The sequence below is a fragment of the Mus caroli genome, chromosome 19, assembly GCF_900094665.2.
Source record: "Mus caroli chromosome 19, CAROLI_EIJ_v1.1, whole genome shotgun sequence".
In the NCBI taxonomy this organism is placed as follows: Eukaryota; Metazoa; Chordata; class Mammalia; order Rodentia; family Muridae; genus Mus; species Mus caroli.
In genome coordinates this window covers 13,508,447-13,524,124 of record NC_034588.1, presented here as the reverse complement: position 1 = coordinate 13,524,124, position 15,678 = coordinate 13,508,447, and the positions used below count along the sequence as shown (strand labels likewise).

General features: G+C 43.9%; 1 protein-coding gene across 1 annotated transcript in view; it reads right to left on the bottom strand.

Annotated features, from left to right (window-relative positions):
- LOC110285306 (guanine nucleotide-binding protein G(q) subunit alpha) overlaps positions 1-15,445 on the bottom strand; it is a 243,182-nt gene extending 227,737 nt beyond the window's left edge. Inside the window, exon 1 of the mRNA XM_021151368.2 lies at positions 14,854-15,445. Coding sequence (XP_021007027.2) covers positions 14,854-14,989 — 136 coding nt within the window. The 5' untranslated portion in view covers positions 14,990-15,445. The remainder of the gene's footprint in view (positions 1-14,853) is intronic.
- Between the last annotated feature and the right edge of the window lie 233 nt (positions 15,446-15,678).

Here is a 15,678-nt window from a genome sequence, read left to right as displayed (position 1 = left end):
TACTACCACAGAAGAAAAGCAGTCATCACTCTCATCCAGCTACACGCCCTGAACCGACAACAGTGTCCTGGCTGCAAGACATACCAGTACAATAGTTGCACTTACGTTATGGGAATAACTAAGCACTTTTTACAATCTGAATTTACTCGAGATGGAACCCATACCTGAAACTCTGCTAACACAGTCAAAAACCTAACACTCAACAGGTCATGGGCCTAGCCTACTACTGTTGTTATGCCAAAGGAACATAGAAATCAAATGACTCCTAATGACCTATTACTGTACCTACAAATCATATTTTCAGTCAACTGGCACCAAAGAAGCTTTTTCTTGCACTAGATAGAAATTAATAACAATATATAGAGAATGAGAGATTTTGGAACACTCAGTCCTAAATGGGATGCCTTCATCAGAGGCTCCTCTCAAGACTCAGAGATCTGTACAGAAGGGGGCAGGGGAAAGATTCTAAGAACCTGAAGAGATGGATGACTTCAAGGAAATAGTTTCTTCTAGACACAAAAGAAACAATGCACATAAGAACTCACCCAGACTGGCAGCAAAACCAAACTTGTATAATTTTAGCCAGATGGGATCCAACACTGAGTGAAAGAAGTAGACATAAGGTCCCACCCGCAACCAAGAAGCTGTTTGTAATTGATACATGCTGGCAAAGGGCAACCAGTTCTCTATGCTGGAGTGTCAGCGGGCAGGCGCATGCCGCACTCAGGCCAGGCCCCGCCCCGTGCTTGGGAGGAGCTAGCAAACGTAAAATGAAGTCCATGTTTTTTCTGTGTGAACTATTTTTTCATTTTGTTTTCTTAATTTTTCATTTTCATACTTGTGTTTTGTGGGTTTTGAGAGAGAGAACATGCAGATAAAGTTGGTTGGGTAGGGAGGTGGGAAGGATCTGAGAGGAGTTGGAAGAGGGAAAGAAATATAATCAAAATATACTGCATGAAAAATATTTTAAATAAAAATAAAAAATAAGATAAAGTGATTCTTAGTACTCTAAATTAAATAACTAATGCATTTGTTAGGGTTTTTTTTTTCTTTTTTCTTTTTTTTAAGATACAATTTAGGGCATTTTTTGTTAGTGTGTTCTGTAGGCAATTTAGAAAAGAATACATAGACTACACAACAGAAGCCTGTTCAATAAAACGCAAATAAATACGAGTTCATTTTAATGGCTGTCAGACTGTCAAAATCCAGTGGGGGCTAAAATGGACCAAAGCAGTAACAACATGAAAGCCAACAAGCATGAAGGTAACCCCATGTCTACTCTCCTGAAAAGCAGAATCCAACGTTAAATAAGCTTAAGGCAGTAGCACACAAGTGTACAAACACGCATCCCTACAACAGTCACTACAGCACTGCTTCTAAAATTTCATCAAGTACAAACAGTGATATAACCAGCTCTCCTGGCTGCTGCTGATTGGTATCGTTTTTGCCAATTTCTAGGGTAAATACTCCTACCACAGCAAATTTCAAACTGCCAAAGTGAAGGCACTGGGTTTTGTAAAGCTGAGATGAAACTTATAGAAGCAGCTTTTCTGAGCTGATGCAAACTAGCCACCTTCTATATGATTCGAATACACTGGGGACAGGAAGCCCTCTGGATAGAACACTATGCCCAGCATGTGCCAGACCCTGGGTTCAACCACAGAAATCTATATACACACATATACACATGCACACCATAATACTACAATGCTAAAATGCATTGTAATTATGACGTGAAGTTTCTGTACTAACATAACAATGCACAGTATATATTATTGAATAAAATATTACATATTGTACAGCTTATGGACAATGTGAATGACATGCATACTTCGTTACAATGTTCAAAAAGAACCATACCACAGTAATAATAATGCTACATTCTATTTAGAGTGTGTGTGTGTGTACACACACAGCAACAAATAGGATTTTCATGCAGTATCTAGAATACAAGATTTTCATTTTAAAATAGAATATACCAAAAAAATCAACAAATTTGGCTTGATAATAAAAAAAAAAAAAAACTACTGAATAATACAAAACAAAGGGGGAAAAAAAAATCAACCAACAAACAGAAGTTACGTCAACTTCAGGATATATGACAAAAAGGTAATCTCATCTGTATGCTTAGAGCACATAAATAAGCAAAAGAAATGAGGCTACAAGTCAAAAAAAAAAAAAAAAAACCCTAGAAATTCAACTAAAAACAAATATGGCCATGATGACTGTCACTAGTGATTGAATACTGATTTTTAGATTTCAGATGTAATGGTTCCCCATAATACGGCTCACAGTGGGAATTAAACATAATCGTTTAAGAATGATATTGTTTTTTCGTATCTTCTGACCCAGAAGTAGAAAATATATATATTCTACATATATCTTTTTTTTTAACTACCTACCCAGAACTTCATCAGGTATTATTTGAAAAAGAAACATTGAGTATCAGCATTGTGGTGAATGTCTTTAACCCCAGCGCTCAGAAGGCAGAGAAGTAGGATTCTCTGAAATCACTCTTATGAGTTTGAGTCCAGCATGATATACACAGTGTTCCAGGCCAACCAGAGCTACAGGGGGACCCTGTCTCCAAAACAAATAGAAAGAAAGAAAGAAAGAAAGAAAGAAAGAAAGAAAGAAAGAAAGAAAAAAGAAACAGTAAAACCTACATGTCAAAACAGAACTGCTGGGTTGAAGAAGTGGCTTAGTGATTAAGAGCACTGTTGCCCTTGCAGAGGACCAGGCTCAGTTCCCAGCACACACACAGTGGTTCACAACCATCTGTGAGTCCAGTTCCAAGGGACTGAATGCCTTCCATGAAAAGCAAGCACACATATGGTACACACATACATGAAGGCAAAGCACTTATATACAAAGAATAAAATATTTCTTAAAAGAACTGAACAAATTTATGTAATTTCTCTACCTGGAGCATCATACACCCATCTCAGATGTAAATGTGAACTCTGTCACACCACACAGAACATGCTCACAACAGTATTAAACTGTTTCTGTACATGGTATAGTCACACCTGTACAGAAACACTAAAAACACAACAGAATAGAAAGGAACAGCACCCAGGAAAAGGCCATAGCTCTAGATTATATTGGAACATTCTGGATATACTTATGAATTAATCTTAAAACCACTTTTCAATTGTGTGTGAAAAATACACTTCTATAAATGAAAAAAGGACAAAAATGTAGTTAACAGAATGGAGTGTTATATATTCAAAAGTTAACATAAAAATATATTTAAGAGTATAAAAAAACTTCAAGTGAAAAAAATGTTTTCTTGTCTCACTTAAGCTTTATATTAAGTACAATGTTTTTCTCACTTTTTTACTATATTAGAAAGAACTAAACCACCTGAGAAAATATTAAGTGTTCATCTCTTAATTCTAAATAGAGAATATAAATTCAATACCAAGGAAGAATACCCTTATTAAATTTATATAAATATAAAAGTTAATTCTGTAACCAGGTGACTTGGGTCTACTGATGCGCAAGGCATTAACTAACTAGCCCTCAGAGGATGCACTGTAATTTGAGTAACTCAGACTCTAGGGATTCAGGAAAACCCTAGAGAAGACTCGGTTCCCAATGTATGCATGGTCTAGGAGCAGAAGTTCTACAAAAAATGTGTTTCTCAAAGGTCTTTGGCTTTATCATTTCCTGTAATGAAACAACTCTACCAAGAAAATGCAAGAAGCTCATCAGAATCCCAGAAAAGCTATGGCACCTATCACTGGTGATAAAAGACAGTGTCTAGCATTGATAAACACCTCTAAGGGAACATCTTAAATGACCCCAATATAAGAAATGTAAGAATGAGCACTCTAGAGGCAGAGGCAGGTGGAGCTCTGTGAATCTGAGAGTAGCCTGGCCTACACAGTGAGTTCAAGACAGCCAGAGCTACAGAGTGAAATGAAAGCCTGTCTCAAAGTTTAAAAAAGGTAAGAATGTCCACAGAACATTGATTGTTGGACACCGCAAGTTCCTTCCCCTCCAAACTCACCACTGCAAGCCAGGAACGTGCTACAAGGGCTCAGAGTTAAGGCAGATCATTCGTTTCGTCAAAAAGTGAGTCGTGAAACTAGAGACTGTATCTTTTTATTCTAGCACCCAGTTCTTTCAAATTATTCATTTTCTCAAAACATATTTTCCCACATTTTCACTCAAGAAATCCCATTTAGTTTTTATTGTGCAGCTCCATTTTCAATGCTGGTCCATTAGAAACAGACACTAGGCATTCTTGGAAAATGTTAAGGAAGAGGGTTCAGGTAATTCGCTTATAGAACAACAACGGGCTCAGCAACCACCTGGTGTGGGCTCGAGGCTCAGTGTGCAGGCCCATATTCAAGTCTTTTTTAGCATCTACACTAGAGCACTGGGGATATGGCTCAATCAGAGCGGCGTGCAGCAAGTCCTGGGCTCCATCCCCAGTACCACTGTGCACTGAGCATGGTGGTCCAGGCCTATAAACCCAGCACTTAACTTAGGAGGCAGAGGAATTCAAAGTCATCCTCAGCTACAAGTGAGCTCTGCTACATAATGAATTCAAGACTAGCCTGAAAAAGAAAAAAGCCTGCAAGAGATTTAAAGATGGTGACCTCCTTGATAGGTGCCTAAGTTCTTTCTGCAAGACAAGCCTCTGCATGAGGATGACTCTTTTCTGACAACAATGACTCGTGATACTGCTTATCTTCTTGTTGCTTTGGGCAACTGAAATGTGCTCTGCTGTAGGAGAAACAAGCCAAATAAAAGCATTTCCTGGACAAGGATGGCTCAAGACACTCCCTCATAACTTATTACAGGAGAGCAGGGTTCTCAGAACATATTGCTAAGTACCTCAAAGAGTTGTCAGAAAACAAAAAAATAAGAAAAGCCATGGTGCAGCCGCGCGGCAAACTTCCTTTTTCGATATGGATGGCTCTTTCGAAGACTGCTGTGCATGAGCTCTGTGCTATTTCTACTCTGCAAGAGAGTGACAACACACAGTCCTCCCAGGCAACCCAAGCTTCCTTGACTGTGTATCTCCCACTTCACCACCTGAGAGGAATGGCACCACCATGAGGAGAGAAGGCAGATCAATGGAGGCACTAGGGGGAAAGCTGGAGATGCAGCACTGGCCTGCTCTTGGTGACAGAGGCCACGGAGTAAGCAACTGACATTTCTCCTTTGTTCTGTGCTCTCCATCCAGAGATTGGGGAAGACATAGCCACGGGGCCCTACCACAGCAGCACCCTCTGCCTTTCCACACCTTGGATCCCATCTCTGTCCTCCACCTTGGGACCATTCTGGCCCTAAGACTGTCCAACCACAAACTCAAGAGCAAAGCCAAGAGCCTGATACTAAGATGACAAGAAGACAGCAGCCCAAGGAAAGCAGGGCTTGCTTGGCAGAGTCAGTCAGAGCCTGGCACCTCTGCAGAATCTGGCTCTTCTCAGCATTTCCAAGACCTCAGTGAGAACCCTGATGTTGCTTCTCTGACCACAGCCCTTCTAGAGATGCAGACAAGTGACACAGAGAGTTGCATTCTTAAGGTTCCTCTTAACTGTGCACATGCCAACTAGAATGGTGCAGCGGTCAGAGCATCAGATACATCTAAAACAAAAAGGTAGGACATTCCTTCTACACGGATCCCTGTCACAGACATTTTCCTGTGTTCAAGCCCTAAGAAGATAGGGTACCGTGATGTAATGATGAGCACAAACGCTCTACTTACTGATGCATCTTTCCTGCCAGCTGCAAATGTAAAAGAGGTCCAACCCTGCCCCAATCCCCAAGCTTGGTCCCGTGTCCCTCTTTGGAATACGAAGCCCTCAATGCCCACTTCACAAGCCCTGCCAATGATCACTCACAGAAAATGGGGAGCAGAGATTACATGTAAACTAGCCCAGTGAGACAACAACCAAAGGACCAAGTAAGAGGAAGCTGGCATGGGTAGTTTTTTGGTTTTTAAAAAAAAAAAAAAAAAAAAAGACCCCTGCCTAAGCAGACTGGGCACAGTGAGGCCTCTCAGCTCCACCCCATGCCGCCGCCCAGGATACTGCCTTTCCTGCAGGAAGCAGGAGACTCATGCTGATATGACAGAAGGATTTTGATACCACTCCCTGTGAAGACAGAGCCACTATCAGCAGCATGCCAGGCAGCAGGAGGGAGCACTGGGCAGCTAAGGCCTCATTCTCAGGCCTTGCTTACTGAGCACCCAGTCCATCCCACTACCGCCATTAGCAGGGCTGCTTGTATCACACAGGAGTTACTGCAGCAAGGAGAGAGATCCATATCAGGACCCACCAGATTGGCAATGCTTCCTTGTAAAGCTCCTGAAATGGTGCCCTCTCCACTCCCACATACTCAGACCCCTCATCCACAGAGCAAAGTACCTGAGAGCCAAGGTTACAGAAAAGAAGAGTTCTGAAGTTCACATGGTCCTTGGAAATCTTTCTCCTTTAATTTCTTCATTCTATGTCTCCACACAACAAGCAAACTAAACAAATGAACAGAATTACCCCCTAAGATCACTCTATACGGGAGAAAAAAAATTCAGGACAAGTAGGACAGGAATGCTGAGTGCCTTTCACAGGTTGGGGGAAGATATTCAGCATGATCCACAGCACACCGTAACAGCATTTGATTATTTCACAAAGCCAACCTGCCATTGTTTCAAACATCACATGACTTGTCAATTCTCAAAAATATACAAGCGCTACAGAGTGAAGAGTTAAGTACCCTGCAATTCTTTTAAGGGCAAACTATGAACAAGAAAGAATTAAAGTCATTCTGTATTATTAGAACAAGTTGCAGGAAATGGGTCATCTCTCTAGGACAAGAGGAAAATTGCATCTGCCATGTGCAGAAAGGATATACACATATTACAAGGCAAGCACTCTGTGAAGTATGCTAAAATATCAATGCAAGTGGCAAAAATACTACTGCATCTTTACCTTGAAACACATACATGCCCCCTAAAAGAGCATACCCTCTGCTGTCTGGGTATAACAACACACCCTCCCTAATGACCTGTACAGAAATGCAATCAGACAGAGACAATTGAAAGTACACTCAAGTAACTGAGACCAGAGTGCTCAAAGCACTGCTCAAACACACAAAGAAAGATGTGCTGTTACACCACACATGCTGACAGCCCACAGGACCATCCCCATTCTAGCAAACACACGGTATCCTATTTGCAAACCCAGCAGCCCATTAGATTATCCTGCACTGGCTCACTAACTCTCTGCTGGTAATCATGAGCCAATCTCAAGTCCCTGCCCTCTGGAAAGGAAGGAAGAAGGAGTTGACATTCTGTTCGGTAATGACGTATTTTGCTTTGCAGACCACAGTACTAAGTGCAAAAGAAAGCCAGTCGTCTCCTTTACTGATCACAAACCCTTTTCTTTTAATATGTCAAAACACTCAACTTCCGCACCAGCTCATTGCCACATGATGTCTGACAAAACTGGGAAGTTCTCTAAGTCTGAGAAAATATTCGTGCAGGGATGTGTAAAGACCCTCACTGGCATATGAGAGAATAAATGAATGGTAATATTCATATGGGGTACAGCACCCACACCTGTAAGTCTGAATAGAAGCTGGGCCAAGTGCCTTTCCAGACAGCTGCAGCTACCAAGTGCTAAATGCCAGTAAAGAAGCCAAGGATAACACTGCTGCCCATACAGCAAAGACAGTATAAGAAAGGAATATTTAAAACAGTGGATTTAAAACACGAAAGAAATTCTAATTCCAGCTTTTTTTTTTTTTTTTTTTTTTTTTTTTTTTTTTGGTTTTCCGAGGCAGGGTTTCTCTGTGTAGCCCTGGCTGTCCTGGAACTCACTTTGTAGACCAGGCTGGCCTTGAACTCAGAAATCCGCCTGCCTCTGCCTCCNGCCCTGGCTGTCCTGGAACTCACTTTGTAGACCAGGCTGGCCTTGAACTCAGAAATCCGCCTGCCTCTGCCTCCCGAGTGCTGGGATTAAAGGCATTCGCCACCACGCCCGGCTAATTCCAGCTTTTAACAAGTAATGACCAAAAAGAAAAAAAAAGCAAATTCTTAGATGAAGCAATTCATTCATGTTTTCAATACTCCAGTGGGGGGGGGGGGGAATCACAAGGTTACCTCCAAGAAATACTCATACTGGGTTCTAAACATAACTGCTCACTTCCTGTAGCAGAGCTCAAGCGCCTCACTCTACCTCCTTTTCCTTCATTTGTGGATCAGTTATTGTTCCTTCCTGTGAGGTTTCAGGAATATAATGACATTAATAACACTTCAGACCCCAACTGCACCACAGTCCACTAAACACTTACTTGAAACTACTTTGTTTCTAAAGCAATCCAACTGGTCACAATCCCAGATTAACCTTGTAATAAATGAGCACGGGATTCTGAAATTTCAAAGGTCCTGTGTGTCTAACAGCACTGCAGAGGGACAGCTGTATCTACTGCTTTTCACCCTGAAGCAGCGTGAGCAGGGAACAATCTTAACAGAAACTGAAGGAGAGGCCAGGAGACCACAAGCACTCACCACCTCCTGTGTTTTACACGAGGCCTCTGACTGCGTGCCCTAGGTGGCACCACTCGACTAAGAGAGTGGAAAAGGGCGAACAGACAGAAGATACCCATCGGAGAAAAGCAGGACACTCGCGTCTATTCCCTCCAACTGCTCTTCTTTCTTGTGGGAATCCAGCTGCCTTCACACCCCTGGAACTGGAACTAAAGCCAAGGTAAGATCAGCTATGCTTGGTGTGATGCTAAAACATAAAGATCCAAGAGCCACCATCTTGACGCTCCAGGAGCTTCCAGAGAACAATGGCCATCAAGAGCATCTCAGTTACAAGCACACACTGACTGACCTGTTTGGCAGAAATAATGCACATGCATTTAGGAAGTCACATTCTGCAGACCATCCATCACCTTCCCTGCCTGAGTGAATTCCAGAAGGGCTCCTACAGTGGCCTATAACATGTTTGGCCTTTTCTTTTGTATGAAGAAACACCAAAAAAAACCAGCCAGCAAGGCAACACAGAAAACAACCAAACAAGCTGGAGACTTGCTCTGTCCTTCCTGTTGGCACATAACTAAGCAGTGTTTCAGGTAGCACATAACTGCACACAGAAGTGCTTAATATTTCATTATGTGGACGACTAGGAAGAAATTCTGAAGGAAAAGTTATTTTCCAGTAATTGGTAAGTATTTGTTTAGTCAGTGGCTTTGAGAGATCTTCATAATTTTATTTATGGACCAATACTAATTTTGTTCTTAATACTGAACTATAAAGAGGCTTAAGGTGTAGCTCACTATGGATTAGCACACGTGGGTCCTTAGGTTCAATCGCCTGCACAGAAAAAGGAAAAAATAAAGGCTTTTAGCAAAAATTCAGTGCTGTCTTCAGAAATGACACCTATGAAGGCTGACCACAGGCTAACTAATATGGGAAATTCTGTTTGGAGCTCACAGTTTACTTTTCTGTATAATGTAGATTCACAACCACTTTAGACTCTAATTCGTCCTGTCAGTACGTGTAGGTCCTTTTGCCTTACTGCCACTCATTAGATAAGAAATCAGTCAGACATCTACATATCAGTGACATAACAAATCAAATGTAATCATGAAATGCCCTCTATTACATTAGCTACAGCTGCTGACACAGAACAGTTGTCCGGATCTGAGAATAGCTTTTGCTCGTGTCACTCCATTCAGCAAAACAAGAGAAAATGCTCTGTTCACTGTGCAGTCAGTTACTGCCACCGACGTAATCACCAACAATCGTACGTCTTCCCTTCTATTGCTATTTCACACTTCCCTAGGATTAATTCTGCACAACCTTAATGACTACCTAAAAGCCACTGTAGAGATTCTGCATCTTGCTGCTTCTTCACGGCTTGCTTCTTCAGCCCGGAAATGAGAGTTTAAATCTACTACTACAAATCTATGCATCCGCCTCAACCCAGTGCACCAGACCTGCAGGAGACAGCCCCTGCACAACAGGTCTGCAGATAACAGCAGCCCCTCCGCCTTCTCAAGGAGTAACGTTCCCAACCTGAAAATGGCTTCTCTCTTTCAAAACATCTCCTTGGCTCTCTATGTCCCTGCTTCAACAACCAATCAACAGTCCACTAACATCAACAGAGGAACAGCTCCCTTCAAAGAAAAACTGATCACGGATGCTAGGAGCAAAATCAGCCTGAAAAATTCTGTTCATTTTTTTCTCTACTACAAAGCTTGCCTGGATCATGAAGAAAAATCTTTTCCCTTTTCCTGCTAAGTTTAGCATATCACATACAGCCTCATAGTTACAAAAGCTGTTTCAGGTCCTTAAAATTTCATCTGAAATACAAACACTAACTCTCTTTACCAAACACTCCTGAGAACTGAACACCTCGAAAAGAGGAACTGAGTCAGTTTTTCTAAATAAAAAAGGAGCTACCAGATTTATTCCCGGGAACAAAACAGCTACTGAATTGTTCTGGTTCTCTTTTCTACCCCTACATACATATGTCTGAACAGATTTACACAGCATAACTTCACAGAAAAACCGGCAGCAGGGTTTTAACTTAGGCCAAAGTTCTCTAATGAGGAAATGACTTAGTCCAGGACTGACAGGTATATGACAGATAAGCAGTCCACATAGCTCCATGAGAAAAAGTCTTACTCTGAAGGCTCCGTCACAGTCAGCCCTACAGCTTGGGTCTCTGAGGAATGTCCCATCTCAGCATTCGGATATAAACATTTTGCTTCCTCTGTTTTGTTTGTTTGTATGTTTTAAGGAGGCAATAGATCCCAACAAACATTGATATTTAGAAATGTATTAAGCACTTTAAAGATAAAAAAGCATTAAAAAGAAAAAAATTGTCAGTCTTTATAGCAACACCATATTTTGGTATCTCCAATATGTTTACATTAGAGGGTTCAGGGCAGCCAATCCTAACAGCTACTGAGAGCGAATTGGAAGGATGCTTAAATGTGCACAAAGCAACTCAACTTAAGTTGGACACAGCCCCAACTCCCAGCCTCCCAGGTCCCTTCTTGCTTTACACCTGCAACCTTCAATACAAATACCAGTTCCTAACTGTCTGTACTTAACCAGCTGAAGTTCCCGCATATCAATGTATGCAATAATCACAAAAATCATTTTGATAATCAGAGAAGGAATATTAAAAATTCACTATGACAAATGTGTAATGGGAGAAATGCATACATAGAATGAAAGGTGTGAACTAGCCTGTATAAGCAGTAACCAAAGTATAGAACGGACTGGTCTTCCTCACACTGACATTCTGTAAGCATGGCTGACTCTGAGCTAATGGTGCACGCCTATGACCTCAACTGGTCAAGAGGATAAAGTAGGAGGACACAAATCGGAAGCTTCCCTTGACAACTTATCGAGCCTCGTCTCAGAAAGTAAAAAGAGAGCGGGGGCTCCATGTTGGAGCACTTGCCTAGCAAGTGTGAGATTCTGGGTTCGATTCCTAGCATCAAATGCTACTCCCATTCTAACATACCCAGCACAAAACACAACCTGCTGGGATGCACATCTAACTCATGGCCCAAAGAAGCGTATGATTATCAGCAAGTACTGATTAAGACCATTCTTCCAGATCTATCTTAGAAGCTGGAATGTAGACGTGAACAAAAGAACACAATCTTATCCTCATGAGTTTGCAGAGAGGAACATATAAAAAGGCTGAAATGTCGATTTTATTCCTTTCAAAAACCAAATGCATATTCCATTTAAGACTGACCTAAACTTGTCTTCTTTCAATAGAAAGAATCCATCAATAAAAAGGGATTGCTAATTTGATGACTAAGGTCTACAGAGTAAAGATTTTAAACACATGTAAAAAGATCAGGTCAATGAGGAGGGACAAGATATCTTTAAAAAACTGAATAAAATTTCCCAGTGAATATCTACGACCTAAAGCCATTTGGTCCTCAGAGACTTGAAGATAAATCAGTAATTAAATGCTGTGATCTATGTACCACCAACAAAAATATCAAATGAATATTCATGATATTCAATTTTATAGGCAAGACAATATATACTTTTATACCTAGTAAATGTTGAGTATCAAATATCTTCTTCTATATCCTATATAGAATACAAAGTTTTCTTTGAAGTGTCAAAGAAAACAAACACTAATATGAGGGAACTAAATAGAATAAGACAAAAGTTACTAAGTTAAAATGAAACTCTCTACTGTGATGAAATGTCAGAGATCATTCTTCAAGAATGAGATCAAAATGTGTAAGCTCTGTAGAATAAATGTGGAACACACTGGCCTAAGTGATGGATAATGACTCAAAAGAGCCCAAATTTTACAGGCACACTTGATTATCTAGTCAGATAACCAGTTTTGTGATGCATCTATATTTTAATAAGTAAACAATTAGGTGACCAATATATTGCATCCCTGTGGAACAAGCCCTTTCCATTAAGTGTCAACCTTGAGTTAATACTTACTTTGAAAACAATTTTACACAGAACTTCAACACAAGCATGATCCCTCCATGTAAATAAGAGATCAAAGTCGTAAAAAGAACTTTAAAATGTGATGACATACATTCTATAATCTCCGCTGGATGGATGTTGGTAAAATGAACAAAAGAACTAGGAAATGAAGACTACTCACAAGGCAGCACACCAAGGAGGAGCCCCTCCCCCAAACGCTCCCTTGTTCAACACTCATTTTCCTGCTAAAGCCATACCCAGACAGAGAACCCTTAATGTCTATCATGACTACACAAACAGTGTGGATACTGCACTTGGGAAAGAAGCCCCTCCAGGCTGAGGACAGCCGTGGTTGCTAAGGATGTCCAGGGCGCCCGCTTCTGACTGAGAACTGTGTGGTTTTTAAATGTTGCTCGTGGATGTAGGTGCTGAATAAGTGGCAGGTTTCCTACCACCTCCAACAGCCTGTCATTGACGGGTGAGGTGGGGCCAGGTTAAACCCTGCTCCATCTAGAATCAGTGAGGGAGGGACGCCACACACCTACAGCTACCACTTTCTTAGCTGGAGAACTGGGGGGGTTTTCCCCTCGGGAAATCACTTCCACGTTCATTTTTTAAAGCATGGTATATTATTAAAATACACAGCATGTAATTAAGTATCTCTCTAAGTGTATTCCCCTCTCAGGCATGTAAACCTAGGCCCTCTGACAAACCTAACTCATAGCTGCTGGGAAACCTCGAGCTGTCAAATTTCAGGCAAATAAGTTTGGTCAATGAGACCTCAAATGCCCTGTTCATAGCTAAACACAAACATATGAATAGTATAAACAAAGAAAATTAAAAGCCAGGTCTAAGAGAAAAAAATCTCTAAAAACACGTGTCTTTCCTCTTAATTGTATACTGGACCAACATATATTTATCCCACTTGCCCTTGCTTCTCCCTTCTCAATTAAAAAAAAAAAAAAAAAAAAAAAGATAAGACATCCCATTTTCAGCCTTGAGAAGAAACAGAAGTGATGAGGGTGGACAGGCTTATCCAGTTTCCCCATTGCCCTAGCTTATTCCCCTGAAACCCATCTTTCTAGTCAGCCCCTTGCCTTCTAGTCTTTATGAACACATTATATGTGCACATTGACCTAACTGGATTTCAATATAAAGACGTCGGTTAAGGGAAGGGAACAGCATTGGAAACCATTTGTGATCATGATATTTTGCTCCTGACGATAAGCAAGCCAGTACATAAGCAGTTCAGGCCCCAAGGTAATGGGTTCTTGGAGCCAGCACATGTAATGCTCCAGATAGCAAAAAAAGAAAAAAAGAAAAGAAAAAAACGGGGGGGGGGGAGTCTCAAATCCCAACAATGCAACATCCTTTTCTTACAGAAATGTTTGAGAAGCGGTAACAAATAAACACAAGTGCAGACATTTTTCAGGCCTGTTCCTGCAAAGCAGTTCTTGCTTCCTACCACAATAGCAATAGTTATGTCATGCTAGCTTGTACATGATCGCTTGATTCCGAACACTCTCTCGGAGATAATAATCAATATAGCTCCTATTTGAAAATAGCATTTTCTTGCTAATTTCATGTTAAGGAAGAATGTTGGTTTGTTGTTTTGTTTTGTTTTTTTTAAACGAGATCAGAGGGAAATTTTCTCTCTCTTCCCGTTTTTTCTTGGAGCCCAGATGGCAAGATACTAAAATGTCCGTTTTAAACAAAAGGTTTCTGTTTGTTTCCAGGAGAGTAACTGAGAGGCTGCGCTGGTTTCCAGTAGAAACTGCTGTGAATTCAGGCATACATCTGGGTCGCCTCATTAAACAAAAGACACCCGTCTGCTGTCAACAGTCACACAGTACAACACTCCCGGATCCTTCATCTTTATCGGGAAGGAATGGTTCATAGAGACGCCTGTCACCATTCACTGGCCATGCAACTCTCTGGGGTCACTCCTGTCAGTGGCCTGGTGGCTACAGTATAGCACATTTGGGCTAGTCTTCCCGCCCCGCCCCTGCCCAGTACGTTAACCCGGGTTTATTGGAGCGCCAGCCAAGGCTTCCTCAGCACCTTTCCTAGCAGAATCCAGACCGGGCTCTGCTCCCCGTTTCCACCCTTCCCTCTCCACCCCACAACGCGCCACAATGGACGCTGGCCGACCACCGCACTGCACGCCATTGCCCACCCGCGCCGCTCGCGCGGACGCTCAGCCGTCCCGCAGACGCTGTGCACCGAGCACGGCCCTAGCTGACACCAAAGGCGCACGCCGCGGATCCGCGCCCGGGAGCCCCGGCCCTCGGCCCCTGGGTGCGCGCGCGCGGGTGCCGGTGCGGGTGCCGGCCGGGGACGCGCGTGGGGAGGGCAGCGGCGAGCCGGGGCGGGGGGTACCGGGGCCCAAGGGCCGCACTCACCCAGCAGCAGCAGCTTGAGCTCCCGGCGGGCGTCGCGCTTGTCCCTGCGCAGCTGCCGCTCGATCTCGTCGTTGATCCTCCGGGCTTCCTTGGCCTCCTCGCTCAGGCAGCACGCCATGATGGACTCCAGAGTCATTCTTCCGAAGTGCCTCGCTGCAGCCCCGCCGGCGCCCTGCTCACACGCGCGCACACACGCCCTCCGCCCTCGCTCCCCCGAGGCAGCGGCGGCCGCGGAGCCCCGCCGCCCGGGCGCGCGTCAGGGACGAGCTCAGGGGAGCCGCGGTGAAGGAGGCGGCCGGGCCCGCAGCCCAGGCGGGCCGGGGACGAGCGGGGCCGGGGGCCTGGGACGCGCGAGGAAAGGCCGCCGCGCCCCGCCGCGCTCACACGCCGCCTTCTCGGAGAGCGCGCGGCCCTCCAGGCGCCGCCGCCGACGCTGCCCAAGGCTGTGCGCCCAGCGGCCCGAGCTCATCCACCGAGGCGGCCCCGCAGCGAGCGACCGCCGACGGCTCAGCGCGCCCGGCGCGCCCGCTCCTCGCCGCCGCTGCCGCCGCCTGACTCGGCTCCGGGCGCCCTCGGCCTGCCCGCGCCCACTCGGCTCGCGCGCAAACCGGGCAGCCGGCCGCCGCGCGCTCCCCGCCTCCGCCCCCGCCTCTGCCGGACGCCCACCCGGCCCGATTGCCAGGCGCGCCGCGGCTGCTCAGTGCTCGCCCTCCCCCTCGCCACACACACACATTTTCTCCTTTCTCTGAACTGGAGCACAGATCCGGGAGGGGGCGGCGGCGGCGGCGGGAGGAGGAGGGCGGGCGCAGGGGGCGGGCGCAGCGC